At 35.0% G+C, this 17,410-nt stretch overlaps 1 protein-coding gene across 3 annotated transcripts in view; it reads left to right on the forward strand.

Moving 5' to 3' along the window:
- The window catches only part of LOC123536249 (dynamin-binding protein-like), a 67,263-nt gene extending 50,194 nt beyond the window's left edge, over nt 1-17,069 (forward strand). For 2 of the 3 annotated variants that reach the window (XM_045319246.2, XM_053527965.1), the window contains exons 9-20: nt 24-173; nt 921-1,026; nt 2,600-2,835; nt 3,200-3,331; nt 4,882-5,022; nt 5,872-6,057; nt 6,974-7,150; nt 7,679-7,877; nt 8,261-8,428; nt 9,320-9,516; nt 10,417-10,434; nt 14,337-17,069. In XM_045319246.2, the coding sequence (XP_045175181.2) occupies nt 24-173; nt 921-1,026; nt 2,600-2,835; nt 3,200-3,331; nt 4,882-5,022; nt 5,872-6,057; nt 6,974-7,150; nt 7,679-7,877; nt 8,261-8,428; nt 9,320-9,516; nt 10,417-10,434; nt 14,337-14,534 (1,908 nt within the window). In that variant the 3' untranslated portion in view covers nt 14,535-17,069. The remainder of the gene's footprint in view (nt 1-23; nt 174-920; nt 1,027-2,599; nt 2,836-3,199; nt 3,332-4,881; nt 5,023-5,871; nt 6,058-6,973; nt 7,151-7,678; nt 7,878-8,260; nt 8,429-9,319; nt 9,517-10,416; nt 10,435-14,336) is intronic. The other variant, XM_045319247.2, reaches the window with a different exon arrangement.
- The last annotated feature ends 341 nt before the right edge of the window (nt 17,070-17,410 follow it).

A 17,410-nucleotide genomic window follows, 5' to 3' on the forward strand; every position in this document is an offset into this window, starting at 1 on the left:
AAATCTTGTGTGTTATGTTACAGTATAATCAGAATGCTGACATCAAGGCATACCTGGACAGATTGTTGGATAAACTGCGGGAGAATCATGTAGTATTTGACCTGGAAGCCCTGCTGATAAAACCTGTACAACGAATTCTCAAGTATCCACTGCTGCTCAATGAACTCTTTAAGGTAAAATGTTACAATAGTTCTTACAGTGTAGTCATTTAATACTCAAAACCCTTCCAAATAGAATTATTAACCTAACATAAACCTGTGAAACCTTTCTAATTCCAGAAAACCATACTGAACATTTCCTTTGGTCGCAAAATTTTGTGTTTAGTAGGGTTCAGTTATTTCTTCTGTTTGATAATATCCTGTTCCTACAATGTATATCTTAACAGTTAAGAATTTGCTGAATGAATCGGGCATAGCTGGTTTATATACATGTATCTAAAGGGGATGGATTGACAATGTACATTGCTTAAATACTCTTTAGGATGTCACCTGGAAAGTTTTATGTACAAAAATATCAAAAAAATGCTGGCAGTTTTATATATCTGAAAAATATGACTGGAAACTTATCAAAAATGACATAAAAATATTAGAAACAGTCTTTCTTATGTGTTAGCTTTAGTTGTAATGTGAAATTAGTGAGTTGAGTGAAGAATATGTCAGTTCAGTGAGACGGATATGTCATTTGAATAGAGGATATTCGAATTTACCAAATATATGTGTTCAGTGAAGACTTTGTTAGTTTATTTTGGAATATGTTAGTTGAATGAGAAAAGTTTGAGTGTGATGAAGAGTATTCAAGTTGGATACAAAATAATTGAGTTGAATGAAGAATATTGTGTTGAGAATAATTTGCGAGTTGAATGAAAAATATTTGAGTTAAATGAAGAATATGCGATTTGAATGAAGAATATGTTATTACAGACAACAGAAGATGATCACCCAGACAAGAAGGAAGTGATGGTAGCTATAAAATCTATGACAGATGTTGCTGCAGCCATCAATGAGTACAAACGTAGGAAAGATCTAGGTAAGCCTGGTGGTACATTAGACTTCCTTCTAAGTAAAAACCATGCCAGATTTCATTGCATTTAATGTACAAAAGCACTGTTTTCTGAGTTAAAATGAACACGTTTTCTGCGTTAATTTATATAGGTATTTCTGTGTATTACTTTCTTGTCAGAAAACTATTTTTGAGAAATAATATATAGCAGAAGTGTAGTGCAATACATTTACGCACAGTGAAGTAATTCTGAATTCTGTGGAATACAAATGTACAGTAAGTTCATAGCGTTTGATGTTTAAAAATAAATTATTAATTTAAACTTGCTTACATGGAGCTGCATTATTATGTCTCCAACCACACAGTGGTGTGGGAGACATATTGATTTACTCCAGTCTGTGTGTGTGTGTGTGTCTGTCTCTGTGTGTGTCTGTCACAAAGCTTGCCCGCACTCTAAGTCGAACATTTCTCATCCGATCTTCACCAAACTTCAATAAAATGTGTCTGCCAATAAGTGCTCAGCCAAGTTCAATAACTAGCCAAATCGGCCTAGGCACTTTGGAATTATGGCTCTTGAATTACCGAAAAATGCTCAGATTTTAGGCGCATTCCTGGAGCCAAAACGACCCCTATACTACTCATGAGTAGTATAGGGGTCCTTCTGGCATGAGTAGTACAGGGGTCCTTTTGGCTCCAGGAATGTGCATGCAGTCAAAAGGAGTCCTTTTGACTTGATGAATGTGCATGCGCTCTAGTAGGGCAAATTCGATAATGAGCCAAATCGGTCCCGGCACTTTGGAGTTATGGCCCTTGAATTACCGAAAATCGGCCTTTTTACTCTTGTCCATGCTCTAAGTCGAACATTTCTCATCCGATCATCACCAAACTTTAACAAAATGTGTTTGACCATAGGTCCGCGGCCAAGTATGATTAATAGCCAAATCGACCCAGGTACTTTGGAATTATGGCCCTTGAATTACCGAAAATCGTCCTTTTTTATTCTCGTCCGCGCTATAAGTCCAACATTTCTCACCCGATCTTCACCAAACCTAAACCAAATGTTTTTACCATAACTCCTTGACCAGGTTCATTAACTAGCCAAATCGCCCGAGGCACTCCAGAATTATGGCCCTTGAATTACCCAAAATCGGCCTTTTTGCTCTTAAAGGTATATTTGTAGTGAGTAAACAGTATATAAAGACTGACTAGCTATTTAGATGATTGGTCAGTTGTTGGAGACATGCACTTTTCTCAAAAGCAACTCTAGTATTGTTTTGATTCTAATATGTCTAAAATGTAAAATAGTAGACACTATTTCTTGGTGGCTACAAGTACATTACCATGATGTCATCCTCAGTTTGTATTATCAAATATATCAAGATTTGTTATACTTTATTTGTTATATTTTCTCAAGGCTAAATGTTTGTTACATTTGATATTAGAATTGGTTCACAAAATAGAATATTCGGCAATACATGGCCATCAAGTGGAACTTGATTATTTGGCCAAATATATAATTAGAAGCTGATGAATATTTGTTTTTGTAATATATATCCCTCACAAATTTTCTATTCTTACAGTATTAAAATATGAATTTCAGTATACAAGTATAAGAAAGACACAGATGCATCTTTAGGTGATAAATTATCCAAACTTAGTCTTCATTCAATCAAGAAAAAGTCGTCAAGGATAAAGGAACGATTTTCTGCCAACCTTGGATTCATTGAACAAACTCGAGACCCAAACTTCGACAAAGAGGAGACTAGGTACAGACACCTGGAGAAAACTGTCCGAGTGTTTATTAGGGATGTCCAGTCATATTTAGAGGAAGTTGAGGTCAGTTTTTCATTCTCAGTAGGTCAGTTATCACCTATAAAAATATAGAGGACAAAATTTGAAAAATTGCTGATAAGTTCTATAACTTTCTTTAGCTCGACTGTTCGAAGAATAAGTAGAGCTATCCTACTCCCCACATAGTATTTTGACCCTATACTTCTATCAGTTCTTCGAATAGTTGAGAGTGCCATTGACAGACAGCTCTTGTTTTTCTTCTTTTTTTACAAAAGTATCCACCTATTTTGACATAAGTATTTTTTGGTTAAGTTTTTGTATGTAAGCTGGTAACTTAGTACCTACTAATGAGAATGGATTGAAGCTTGTATAGGATATTGTTGTGATGTAACATATTTGTATATTACAGAGTGTTGTGACCTGCCAGGAAAGTATTACAACAGATATTGAAGATTTCTATGCAGAAAAAAGAGATCTTCCAGAAGTAGAGAAATACCAGAGCTTCTATGAACACATACATATGACATTTCTACCAAACTTTGTAAGTTCTGGTATCTTTCTAGTTTGTCTGTTATTGTTAAAAGATCTATAAAGTGTTGTCATCACTTGATGATTGGCATATGCTCTGCTTATGTTTTTTTTTGTTTAGGTCAACCTTTCCTGAATATTGTAAGACATGTAGGTTTGTACACTTGTTTATTATCATTAGATTAGTAATTTGACTGAGAATCAGAACTTTTTCTGGCATTTTGACTGAATTATGGCCCTTTTTGTACTTAAACCATTGGTATTCTTTGGTTAAATATTTTCTTTAGGTCAACTTTTCTTGAGACTACTATAACAGCTGTAGCTTTGAAATTGAACATTTCTGTAGATTCATAGGTGAAAAAAAAAGGTTCAGAACCAGAGCTATTTTCTTGCTTATTTTCTAATGGCAAGCACTTACAGCTTGTTAATTGTAATGTATTTAAGTCACACCATGAGAAAACCAACATAATGCGTTTGTGTCCAGCATGGGTCCAGACCAGCTGCGCATCAGCGCAGTCTGGTCAGGATCCATGCTGTTCGCTAATGGTTTCTCTAATTGCAATAAACTTTGAAAGCGAACAGCATGGATCCTGACTAGACTGCGCGGATACGCAGGCTGGTCTGGATCCATGCTGGTCGCAAACGCACTATGTTGGTTTTCTCATGGTGCGGCTCATTTGACTGTATCTTTGTAAATTACAGTCTTCTAATCACAGTATTTTTGTAACTAAAATGATCTTGATGATGAATAAGGTGTAAAGTTTTCTTGCAATATTTGTAGAAAAAATTCTCATAAAGTCAAATAGACAAAGATTTTATGTAAAAAGTTGGTTATAGTAATTTTCTCATTGTTCTTGTTGTAAGTGCCCACAGAAATGATATTCTTGTTGGTCTAGCCCAGTTACTGTGAAATCATTAATATTCTTGGGGGCTTATTTTCGTGGAGTTCGTGGTTGGGCCAATCCACGAAATTTAATCCCAATGAACAAGTAAAATTCCCATTCATTTTATGTTCAAAGTTGAAATCCACGAATTCATATCCCCACGAAATTTCATGCTCACGAAATTGAATGATTTTACAGTATGCTTTACCAGTCTATTGATAATATATTTTATACACCTTCGGGACAGACGTTTTAAGTTTCCTGTGACAAATTTCGTAAAGACAAAGACAGTCCTCCTCCACTTCAACTTTAAATTGAAAGCAGTCATTTTCTTGAAAAGAACCTGTAGTTACAGGGCTAAAATCTTGAAACTGTTGTTTTCTTTATTGGTGAAATATTATCAAAACAATTTGTGAGAAGTCTGGCAGCTTAGCTCATTAAAAAAGAGGGCAGATCTACAGATTTTAGGGTCGTGAGTTCATTCCCTGGCAAGGAAACACTGGATCCACGAATGCTGTATACCGGTAAATTAACTGTCACTGTTACATATCAAATGGTATGCAAAACCCAAAGCAAACAAACTAAAAAGTTGAGACCAAAGACAGTCTCTTCACATTATGTGAAATTCTAATTACAGTAGGTATGAAGTGTGTGTTATCATTAAATCTTCTATTTGCAGAAAGTTGAGGTAGATGAGCTGGTGGTATTACCTCTTGGTCAGATGACCCAGATGTTTGAAGGTCCTAACAAGGTCATACAGAAACGCTATGATAAACTCCTCGACTACGATAACTTAAAGAGGAAATGTCAAAGTGACAAGGTTTGATATTACAATTTTGATATGTCAGTTACACAATGATTTTAACCCTTACCCTACTAAATTTCTATAATGAACTTCTCCATCTTTCAGTTAGGACAGTACCTTTAACAGTTAAAAGGGGTGCTTACCAAAAAGATACTGACTGAATGGAGAACAGTGCAGATCTTGATCAGACTGCATGCTGATTATGATCTACACGGGTTGCAAAGACAGAATCAGTTGTGCTCAGCATAATAAGGGTTAATAAAGACATGTGCAGGCATTTGTACTAGGTTAGTGGTTCTACCCAGGTACCTGTCCATGACTGAAATAATACCCGTAGTTGCAACTTGGCCTTTCTCCTCCGTTAAAGCTGGAATGCAGCAGACTATGAAATAAATTAAATCTCAACAAATATGAAAATATATAATTTTCTAAAGGACGGGGATTGAGTGTTGAGACCTGATACATAGAAATGTGTAATTACATTTATGCATTATTTAGCTGTCAGTATTTTTTGTGGCTGTTTATTTATGAGAAAACTTGAAAAATTTTGATACCAGCTGTTGTGCTATGTTTAACCTTCAGCCTGCTGATGGCAAGTGATTCTGCCTTTGCAGTCAATGCAGAGCATCATGGTCTGCAGTGTTCATTATTCAGTCAGTAAATTTTCAGTAAACACCCCTTTGAATAATAAATGGTATTGCCCTAATTGAATGATGGACCAGTCAATTGTAGAAATTTAGCAGGGTAAGGATTAACCATGTTAGTTTCATATGTTTGAGCTGCTTCTGATGTTGATGTATAGACATGAAGTCTGTATTTTATGTCATTAACATGTTTTATATTCCTGTTCCCTTTGAACTCTAGGTGTTTGAGAAGCCCATGCAGTTAGCAAAACAGAATTATGAAGCACTGAATGCTCAGTTACTGGATGAACTGCCGAGGATGTATACTCTGGCATGCCAGCTGTTCCGAGACTGTGTCGGGTCCTTTGTCAGAGCTCAGAGAGAGTTCCATGATAAAATGCTGCAGCAGATGTATGCACTGCTAGATGTAAGTATAACCAGTGTAAATAACCATGGACAAGTTTAAGCTTGAAAGTTTTCACAATTGCTTGTAATTTTTCAGTTTGAAATTCTAAGTTTAGTTTCAAGGAATACAGGGCCTGAGTTTCAAATGACAGAGGAATAAGGATATTAAGCATGTTAAAGTGTATTAGTCTAAATTTCAGACTGAAAACTTTGATGAACTCAGGCCTTGTATTCTTGGAAACAAAATGTCAAAACATCTGAGAAGACTGAAGAATATATGAGCCGTGCCATGAGAAAACCAACATAGTGGGTATGCGACCAGCAAGGATCCAGACCAGCCTGCGCATCCGCGCAGTCTGGTCAGGATCCATGCTGTTCGCTTTCAAAGCCTATTACAATTAGAGAAACCATTAGCGAACAGCATGGATCCTGAGCAGACTGCGCGGATACGCAGGCTGGTCTGGATCTTTGCTGGTCGCATACCCACTATGTTGGTTTTCTCATGGCGCGGCTCATATAAACGAAGCTGTGATATTTGTTGACTAAAGACATTCACATATATTACACAACAAGAGTGTATTTGTAAATCAGAAACCAAAAATTCAGCCATTTTGCTATTTGTGCATTGGACAAGACTCCCTTATGCACAGATGTCTATTTTCATATATTTGATAAACTTCAACTAAATTATTTAACTGTGTTTATTCTTCGAGCTAGATTCATATTTAAAAGCTTAGCTAATAATTGCCGACTTAGAACAAAAGTTTAATTCAATTTTTTGAAAGATTTCTGCCATCTCTCATGGACTTCATAAGTTAACTGGACATATTGCAGGATATCATTAGGGATGGTTGAAATTCCCAGAAATCAAGGTTAACATTTGCTCTCAGTCTGGCATTATTATCTGAAATATGATAAACTTTTTTTCTGTATTTCAGTTGGGAATGTTGAATGATGACAATATAATAGAGGAATTTAATATCAGACATACCACAGTAGTTGACAAACTGGCCATGCTGAGTTTCATGCCGAAAACCTTCTCCCCTAGAGTTGCTGATCAAAAACAGGACAAGAAAAATAAAAGAATGTCACTAGATCCAACCATGTTAAGATCAGTGAGTTGATTTTGGAATTAGAATAAGTTAAATATAAATTTAATGAAAACACTGGCTCTGAAATTATAAAACTGAATTTAGAGAACTGTTTCAGAATTCAGCTTTGTCATTGGTCAATTACAAGACAGAGTGTTTAATCAACCAATCAGATGCTAGAGTTTTAAGACCTGTCTCCAATCTCAATTTTAAAACCTTCCGACCCAGTGATGGCTTTTGACAATCAGGAGGACGCAAGTTTGATTCCCAGGTGAGGCAGTGTTCTCCAAGATGATTTGAAGTAACGTTTGAAATAAATGTCCTCCATCTCTGATTTACATGGGAAGTTGTCAAATTAATGGCAGCAAACAATTATCTGGGTAAACTTAAACTCTACAATTGAAATTACAAAAATGAATTTATCAGAACACGTAGAACTACCTTATATTTCTGATTGATTTTATGAATATTAAACACAAAGTTTTAGACATTGAGGTTTTATTGTATAATCAAATGTATTAGTTAGTCAGAATATTTTTCCATGTTCTACAGACGGATGCTGTACCTCAGATTGATAGTCAGAGGATCTATGTCACTCAGCAGTATGCTGCCAACAAACTGTTCCGGGTCACAGAGACGCATGTTGCCATAGATTCTTTAGATATTTCACTGTGTGAGGGAGATGTGGTGGGAGTGATTGTAGAAAAAGATCCCATGGGAAACAAAGATAGGTGGTTTGTAGACAATGGAGGTGAGATATCCTTATGTTTCTTTGTTTATTGTCAAGTGATGAGAGATTATATTTACAAAATTTAATGTTCATTTTATAAAGAATACATATTATAAATAATCGGAAATTATTTCCAAAATACACACCAATAAAGATACAGAAGTATACAAATATGTACAAAAACAAAAAGTTTTGTGCTCTACTATATCAAAATGTAAAAGATATTGAAAAATCCTGAAGAGTGAACTTTTTTCTGATACTAATACTGTGATGTCATGATTTTGCTTGTGACTTTGGTCATTGTGCAAGATGATGTGTTGTTAAAACTGGTATATTTCAATGAAAAAAAACTGAAAAGACATGAAAAGAAATTGTTTTTATTTTAACTTGTTTTACCGTTTCAGCTTCCAAAGGTTTTGTATCAAAGAAGTTACTGGTACCACACCAGTCCTCACCATCGAGACCTCAGTCAGTAGGTGGTAACCTGTTGTTGCAGCCGTCACCATCAGATGGTAGTCGATCTCCAGTGTCACCAGGAGCTAGTCATTCATGGCAGGCTGGTCATAGCCCAGGTAAATATACATTTATGTCAATTTTACTAGTAGACTGGGAAGACATAAACATTGGCAAGGGGCAAATTTTTGTAGATTTCATGGTTTTGCACATAAAGTAAATTATACTGCAGCTGTAGAAAAAAATAGCTTGCATTCATATTACCTCTAAAAGTCAAAATCAGGGAAGGACACATGAAAAAGCTGTTTTTGCGGGAACCACAATCATTTGTGCCAATGAAATTAAATGATTTCCCACGCTAGGAACTTATTTGCACAATATTTGCTCATATTCTACATACATGAAAATAAAGTGAAGTAGAAGTGCTATTATAATTATAAACACACCTCAATAATTCAAAATTGACCATACATACATGTAACAAAAAAAATAACATTGGGCACCTGATTTTCAAGATGGCAGAATTTAATATCTTATTTTACAGAAGCAGGTCTAGCATAAGCTATTCATTTACTGAAATATTATGCCTTTATTTAATGGCCATAGTCAATGTAAATAAATAAACACAAATTCTGGGTAGGCTCAGTAAGTTTGCAGAAACCTGAAATTAGCAAAGAAAAATTCTAACTACTAAGGGATAACCCAAAAGCATTCAATTAGAAAAGTGTTCGGATTAAAGATAATGCATACTTATGTCTCAGAATCATTGAATGTAATTTTACCTGTGTGTTTCACTTTTGACACTTTTCTAAATGGAGACAGGTATTTGATGTCTCTGTCAATAATTTCCTGATTTACCTATGATTACCTCCCTTCTTCGTTACTGTGGGAAGTATTGACTTTTACTCAGATAGAACCAGAAGCAGCCCTCATGACCAGACTTTCCTATCAGGAAGGCAATGTCTATTTTCATATTATATTCCTGTACTACATTCCTATACTTTATTCAGGCATCCAGTCTACAGGAAATGGATCAGTGTTGCACAGTCTACAGGAAGCAGACGACATTGACTTTGCCCTAGAGGAAGAAATGGTTCCAGATATAGGTGATGTAAATGAGGGATATGTAGATGATAATGTAACAGCTAACTCCCCGCCTGTGGTAGCCTGGAATACTGCTTCACAGCCAATAAATGAGGAACCTGAGGTGAATAGAATTATTTGAGATTATTGGGTTTTTTATACACTTTTCACTAACAAATTTAGCAGTTTTTTTTTGTGAATGCGTACTGATTGATAACTGTTTAAAAGGAAATGCCTTTGTTGCATCATGAGTGAAGATAAAGTACATTTTAAATGACAGTACTGAATAATCCTGGTATTGTTGGCATGGAACTCAAACTGTTTCGGATTGCTAAATTTTATGATTGTGATTCATGATATTTATTGGTTATTAAATTTGTTTTGAGTAGTATGCACATGTCCTGGAATGAAGGTATTAAGCAACCATAGGAGCACAATATTACTATGTAAGAGAAAAAGTACATATTCCTCAATGCAGAGTTAATAATATTTCAGTTAGATACTCATTTATACTTATAAAGTATATACATGAGCTCTTTAGCCTTAGAGAAATGTAAGTGCGAGTTTTTAATATGATAATACCCTCAAGTGACATCGCTCACCTGGATAAATTTGCACATCATTAGAAAAAACATTGATATTTGGAGTTCTTCTGAATCTTAACAGAATTTAAAAAATGAAAAAAAAATATTTACTAACTTTTGTGCTTGCTTATCAATATATATTGACATTTGGAGTTCCACTTTTAACTTAACAGAGTTTAAAAATGAGTTTGTAATTTGTATGTTTACTAACTTTTGTGCTTGCTCATCTATATATATCAGAGTTGTGACTAAGACATACTAAATTCACGATGATAAATTAACTTCAAGTAAATACTGCTAAAACTGCATAATTAAATATGTCTAACACTTCTTTAACTATGAATGCTTTGTATATGCATTTTGCCTTAACATTACCTGCAATTTGTATATTTGTATCAGTTTCAAGTAAAAATTCATCATTGGATTTTTATTTTACAAAGCGGCTGAAGTTACCAGCTGTAAGTATATAGTGTATACATGTATATATGTACTGTGACAGCCATGTATTTATAGTATTCCAGTCTCTCTTCACCCTTATGACTTTCACATCCAAGTTGAAACATACTCATGACTGAGCAGAGATATGCTTATATCCGAGTAGAGATTTAACCTCACATCTGAGCAGAGATATACTGATATCTGAGCAGAGATGTATCCAAGCAAAAATGTATACTCATACCCTAACAGAGATATACTCCTATCCAAGCAAAGATACATTGTCACATCCAAGCAGAGATGGCCAGTTTATTTTAGCTGTCCGGGCTCATTTACAGCTTCAGCTTCCTGCCTCTTATTCCTATTGAACATTTCCTATATCATACCCATATTCCATTCTTCCATCCAACACAGTGTCTTAAGCAAGAAAATCTGGTTGCTGATGACGCTCGGTTCTCATTAAAAAAAGTATGGTATGTAAGTTTATTTATGGTCACCAGTGGTTACCCATATGATCAACTGTATTGGAAGAATGGTAGTGATTTAATGTGGAAGGATACCTAGTACAAGATACAGAATACTGTCCTTGCCTGCTTCGCTCAGTAGGGAGGGCCCAGATCTGAGGATCATGAGGTGTATGTTCTTGGTGATGATTTCATAAAGGACATGTCTGAAGTCATTTCATCCTTCGCCTCTGATTCATGTGTTACTTGTGTAGTACAGTTAAGTACTGATACAGAATCCAGGAACACTGTTTACATTATCTGCCCACTATTGCATAACTGAAATACTGTTGAAAAACAGTGCAAAACCCAAAACTGCAGTTGTAAAAGCTTCCGTGGTTTTTAACCTTTAGCCTGATAAATTTCTAAAATGGACTGGTCCATCATTCAATTTTGGCAGTACCATTTATTAGCTCGACTATTCGAAGAATAGTCTAGCTATTCTACTCACCCTGGCGTCGGCGTCGGCGTCACACCTTGGTTAAGTTTTTGCATGCAAGTACATACAGCTATCATTTAAAGGCATATAGCTTTGAAACTTATTTATTCTTTTTCTAGGTCAATTACCAACCTCACTGGGTCAAGTTCCATAACTCTAACATGTATTTTGAGCAAATTATGCCCCTTTTTGGACTTAGAAAATTCTGGTTAAAGTTTTACATGCAAGTTACTATCTCCAAAACTAATGCAGATATTGAATTGAAACTTCACATGTGTCTTTGGGGTTATAAAACTAGTTGATAGCACCAAGTCCCATAACTCTGACCTTCATTTTGGCCAAATTATGCCCCCTTTTGGACTTAGAAAATTCTGGTTAAAGTTTTGCGTGCAAGTACATACAGCTATTATCAAAAGGCATATAGATTTAAAACTTATTTTTTCTTTTTCTAGATCAATTACCTACCTCACTGGGTCAAGTCCCATAACTCTGACATGTATTTTGGCCAAATTATGCCCCCTTTTGGACTTAGAAAATTCTGGTTAAAGTTTTACATGCAAGTTACTATCTCCAAAACTAATGCAGATATTGAATTGAAACTTCACTTGTGTCTTCGGGGTTATAAAACTAGTTGATAGCACCAAGTCCCATAACTCTGACCTTCATTTTGGCCAAATTATGCCTCCTTTTGGACTTAGAAAATTCTGGTTAAAGTTTTGCGTGCAAGTACATACAGCTATTACTAAAAGGCATATAGATTTGAAACTTATTTTTTCTTTTTCTAGATCAATTACCTACCTCACTGGGTCAAGTCCCATAACTCTGACATGTATTTTGGCCAAATTATGCCCCCTTTTGGACTTAGAAAATCCTGGTTAAAGTTTTACATGCAAGTTACTATCTCCAAAACTACTACAGATATTAAATTGAAACTTCACATGTGTCTTCGGGGTTATAAAACTAGTTGATAGCACCAAGTCCTATAACTCTGACATGTATTTTGGGCAAATTATGCCCCCTTTTGGACTTAGAAAATCCTGGTTAAAGTTTTGCGTGCAAGTACATACAGCTATTACCAAAAGGCATATAGCTTTGAAACTTATTTATTCTTTTTCTAGGTCAATTACCAACCTCACTGGGTCAAGTTCCATAACTCTTAACATGTATTTTGAGCAAATTATGCCCCCTTTTGGACTTAGAAAATTCTGGTTAAAGTTTTACATGCAAGTTACTATCCCCAAAACTAATGCAGATATTGAATTGAAACTTAATATGTTTCTTCGGGGTTATAAAACTAGTTGATAGCACCAAGTCCCATAACTCTGATATGTATTTTGGTCAAATTATGTCCCCTTTCGAACTTAAAACTCTTTTGATATTTAACATTTTGGGTAATAATTTCCTGCTTCTGTGACAATATTTCCAATAGTCGAGCTTGGCTGTCTTACGGACAGCTCTTGTTATTCAAAGGGGTGTTCACTGAAAACTTACTGACTGAATAGCGAACAGTGCAGACCATGATCAGACTGCACGGATGTGCAGGCTGATCTTGGTCTGCACTGGTCACAAAAGCAAAACCAATTGCTGCCAACAGGCTAAAGGTTAACTATGCAAGGTATGAAACAGCCATGCACAGGACTCTTTATCCAAAGCAATGTTTAAAAATAATTTTAGTTTGAGGAGAGGGAAATTGATATCATGATCCCTGGTTTTGCAGTCTAATGTCCTACCACTGAACTGGTGCTTCAACTCTTAATATGAGAAAGGCTTAGACTATGCCTCCTGGCCAGAAATTGAGAAATTTGTCTGTTACTGGTATGACTAAGGGGCCTCTTTGGCTCAGTGGTTAAGGTCACTGACTTGAAGCAATTGCTTGTTACCTCTATGGGTTCAAAACAATACTTAGGGTGTAGAATTCTTCCATGTTAGGAAGCTATCCAACTGGCTTAAGGGAGGTTGCTGGTTCTGCCTAGGGGCCTGCCCTTGATGATATAAAGCCCAGAGGGGCACCTGAGGTATTCCTCCACTATCAAAAGTTTGAAAGTTGTGTATGATGTATGTGTTTTGTTTTGTTAAACCCAACAAATAATGTTTGACTATCAAGAAACTAGGTCAGAAATCATAGGAAGTAACTGAAATACATTGTACTGTGCTTGGTGTGCCAAATGAAATATGTGTATATCAAGACATAATTAGTATTGTTAGAGGTGATACATGTCATCCTCAGTATATCAGTTATTGATAATGTAGCTACTGAAATGGGACTCTTATTTAGTTATGAACAGCTAGATACTGGTATTACTTTGTATAACAAAGCTTTTGTAGAAGGCTAATGCATGTCAGTGTATTGTATTTGTCATGGACTGTTTATTTTTTAACTAAATATATATTTAAAAAATAGTATATCCCAAACAGTGATTTGTCGTTGAATAGAATCATTGTTTGGAGTTTAGATGCGAAGGAATTATGTCACGAGGGCGCAGCCCAAGTGATATAATAATACGCATCTAAACGACAAACAATGATTTTATTCATGAGCAAATCACTGTTTTGAGATATATTATTTCGATTCTAACACGTTATCAAGGATTATTTTGTACGTCCATGACGATATCCATCAAATATGTGTCTGATTTCTGCTGATTTCTTTTTCAGTGTGCCGCTATGGCGTCTAACGCTGTGACGTAGAAAAATAAATTGTTGAATAATAACACACAGTTTTCAGCCTTCTTTGTTTAATAGGAAAACACATCGGGTCGTGTTAGAATAAACATGAATATTCAAGCATGTGTTTATGTTGTCTTTCTCTCTATAAATGTAGAATTTCAGTTACTGAAAATTTGTTTTCATTATTGCATTTCTCAGTCTGGCCAAATTTCTTAAAATACTGCTTTACAGTTTTGATAAAAATGTTCTTTTAAAGATGACAGGTGGCTATCATTTTCTAAAAATTGAGTTATTCCGTTTACTTTTTTTATTTCAGTTGTTTTATGCAGAGTATGCATTCAGTTCACGCAATGAGAATGAAGTTTCGTTATTTGAGCATCAGGTTGTCACGGTGATTGCTATGCAAGATCAGGAGGGAAATCCAGAATGGTGGTATGTAGAAGCAGACGGTCATTACGGATATGCACCCTCATCTTACCTACGTAAAATGGACGCTCATGGTGATCCTACTTGAGAATTGACTTGGTTTGACCTTTTATCAGTCATTCTGACTACCAACAGCAGAGCAATAATACTTCCGATAGAATCAAATACTTTTCCCATCTGCTAGACATGTTAATGGTCTTTTGTGGAAGTTCCAAATGCATCTAGGTTTCGATTGATACAGTGAATGGAAAAAAGTGAAGACCACAAGAACATACTCACTTGCATTACTTACGCAGATTTGGACATTTCAGTTTGTCTCATGTTGCAAAATCGTGTTTCATTACATTGCATATACAAAGAAATTATGAAATTCATTGTTCAGTTTTTCTCTTTAGTTGATAATTATGAATTCTAATTATGGTCATTGAAACAGTTGTATTTATGATGATTTTAGTTAGCGTATCATATGGGTTTATTGTTTTTATGTGTATTTTGTAAAATATTTTACTGTATTGTTTAGCAGTAAGGCAATGTGCAATGTTTGTTTTCATTTACATGATATCTATATTTGTGATAATTATGTTTGTTTATGCTTATTATGTCTCCCCCGACAAGTGTAGGGAGGTGTATTGTTTTGCTCTTTGGCAGTTGGTTAGTTGACCATTTAGTTTCTGATTGATAAGTAGAGAATTTTTGGTCTCAGAATGGACAAACATCACAAGGTGATTACCTGTGGTGAGTAGATGATACCTTAGCATATTTTGGCATCAACAGGTCAAAGATCAAAGACACAGTGACATCTAGGCTGAAAACGGTTTCCACTCAATGATTAAAGAATACTTTGGCTGTCAACCTTCGTAGGGTACCTGTAATCGGTATATTACCCGGGTTTTTTTTAGGTCATTTAGTCAAAGGCCAAGATCACAGCATATGAAATTGTATACCCATTTACCTCAGACAGGCCATGTTGGGGTGCATATGTGTTCTAAAAACAGCTCTTACAACATATGTCTGTTACTTTGGCAACAGATTTACGGCTTTAACTGCATGGTGCTCTAGCTCTATGAAGCTTATAGATTGAACTTAGTTATAAAAAATAATCTGGCAGAAGTCCCCACACAAAGGGAGACTTCCCCTACAATACCCTTCCCTCCGTAGGGAGAGCGCAGATCTACAGATTGCAGGGTTGTGGATTTGATCCCCAGGCGAGGCGTATCTTTTCCGTGACGATTTGATAGATGATGTGTCTGAAATCATTCGTCCTCCACCTCTGATTCATGTGGGGAAGTTGGAAGTTACTTATGATGAACAGGTCAGTACTGGTAAAGAATCCAGGAACACCGGTTAAGTTAACTGCCCATTGTTACATAACTGAAATACTGTTGAAAAACTGTGCAAAGCCCAAAATAAACAAAAAATCATACCTGAAAATCATGTATTTGCTGCACATAGAAAGATGTTCTTGCATTGTAAGTAATGTAACTTTTTCTTTGGAGATGCTCCTGATTTAGAGGATTTTCTTGTATATTTGTTTCTTTTTTTTTCTTTTTTTTACACAAAAAAATCAAGCAGTTGAAGTTATTGCAGTTCTTATTCAGTAAGCTTTGATGTGTGAATGTTTTGCCATATTTAACATAGAATGAAAGGCTGTGCAGTTTTGCTTCAGATTGATCTTTTCTTTGTTGTTTTAAATGTATAAAAACATAAACAGTATATTAAATGGTGTAAATTTGTTTTTTGGTTGATATTTTAATAAACCTCTATTTGTCATTGGCAGATATCTATTAATGTTGTATCTGTAAATGGATTGAATAGCTTAAAGATTGTTTTCTAAATGGTGAAGAATGATGTAAATGATTTTTGTTACATGTACATTCCATTGTTATGTAAAGCAGGTCAATATATGTTACAAAAAAAAGAGATTGTAATGATTAAACTGTGATATCTGTTACAACATAACTATGGTAGCTGTTCAAAATGCTAAACCTACATTTTTGGTAGTTTGAAACATTTTGCATTATTAAACATTGGATTTGAATTGATTTTTTTATTAACTAATATAATCAGAAAATCTTAATTAGGTCATTAAGTAAAATATTGAACCAGGATTGGCAAAAAAAAAGAAGAAATAAAAGAGCAAACCTGTTCTAAAAAAATGCAACTTCAGAATTATTAGCTTGACTATAAGAAAGCATATGGAGACATTTTTAAGTCCCCAAAACATGTGCATGAAATAACATTTTATGTCAAATTTTGGTTATCTCAAAGTAAAATGCTCGGTCCTTTGTAATTCGAGATACCAGGTTTCAGCTGTATTTTGGAAATTTAAAAAGTTCCTATAACCACACTCAAAGTTCTCAAGAATGAATAATATATAGTATCAATGATATTGTTACATTTCTAAAGAGAAATCAGAGATCAGAAAAGATAGATCAATCAAAAGGTTTAATATATTGTATATCTTACAGGTTGTTTGGGAAAGAACATTTTCTAAACAAATTTAATCTTTTAAAATCATTGTTTGGAATGGTCCATTGATGGACTTAGAAATAATCACTGTTTAATATCAAGCCTTTTGGTAGAAAAATGGGATTTTGTTTATGGCTAGATCAGATTGTACAGAGGAGAAAATTTACAAAATCCCATGATAATGGTTTTAATACCATTGAATAGAAAAATAACAAAATCCCATACCCAAATAATGGGATAACATATTTTAGGAAGTAGATTTGTATAGAACACAGGGTACTGACTTCATTTAAACCTAGGGTTCCTGCATGTTGCCCATGCGACCCATTTGGAAATTACCAATAAATAAAAATGATATGACCCACGCCTTTGAGGAAAACCAACTTTAGGGTTTTTTGAAACCCGCATGGACCCGACCACCCCTGCGAAACCCGTTTTGGGTTTCGGGAAACCATGCTTTTCATAAGGTTTTCTTATTGAATTTGGTTTTGAAAG

Source organism: Mercenaria mercenaria, chromosome 17 (genome assembly GCF_021730395.1).
Source record: "Mercenaria mercenaria strain notata chromosome 17, MADL_Memer_1, whole genome shotgun sequence".
Taxonomy (NCBI): domain Eukaryota; kingdom Metazoa; phylum Mollusca; class Bivalvia; order Venerida; family Veneridae; genus Mercenaria; species Mercenaria mercenaria.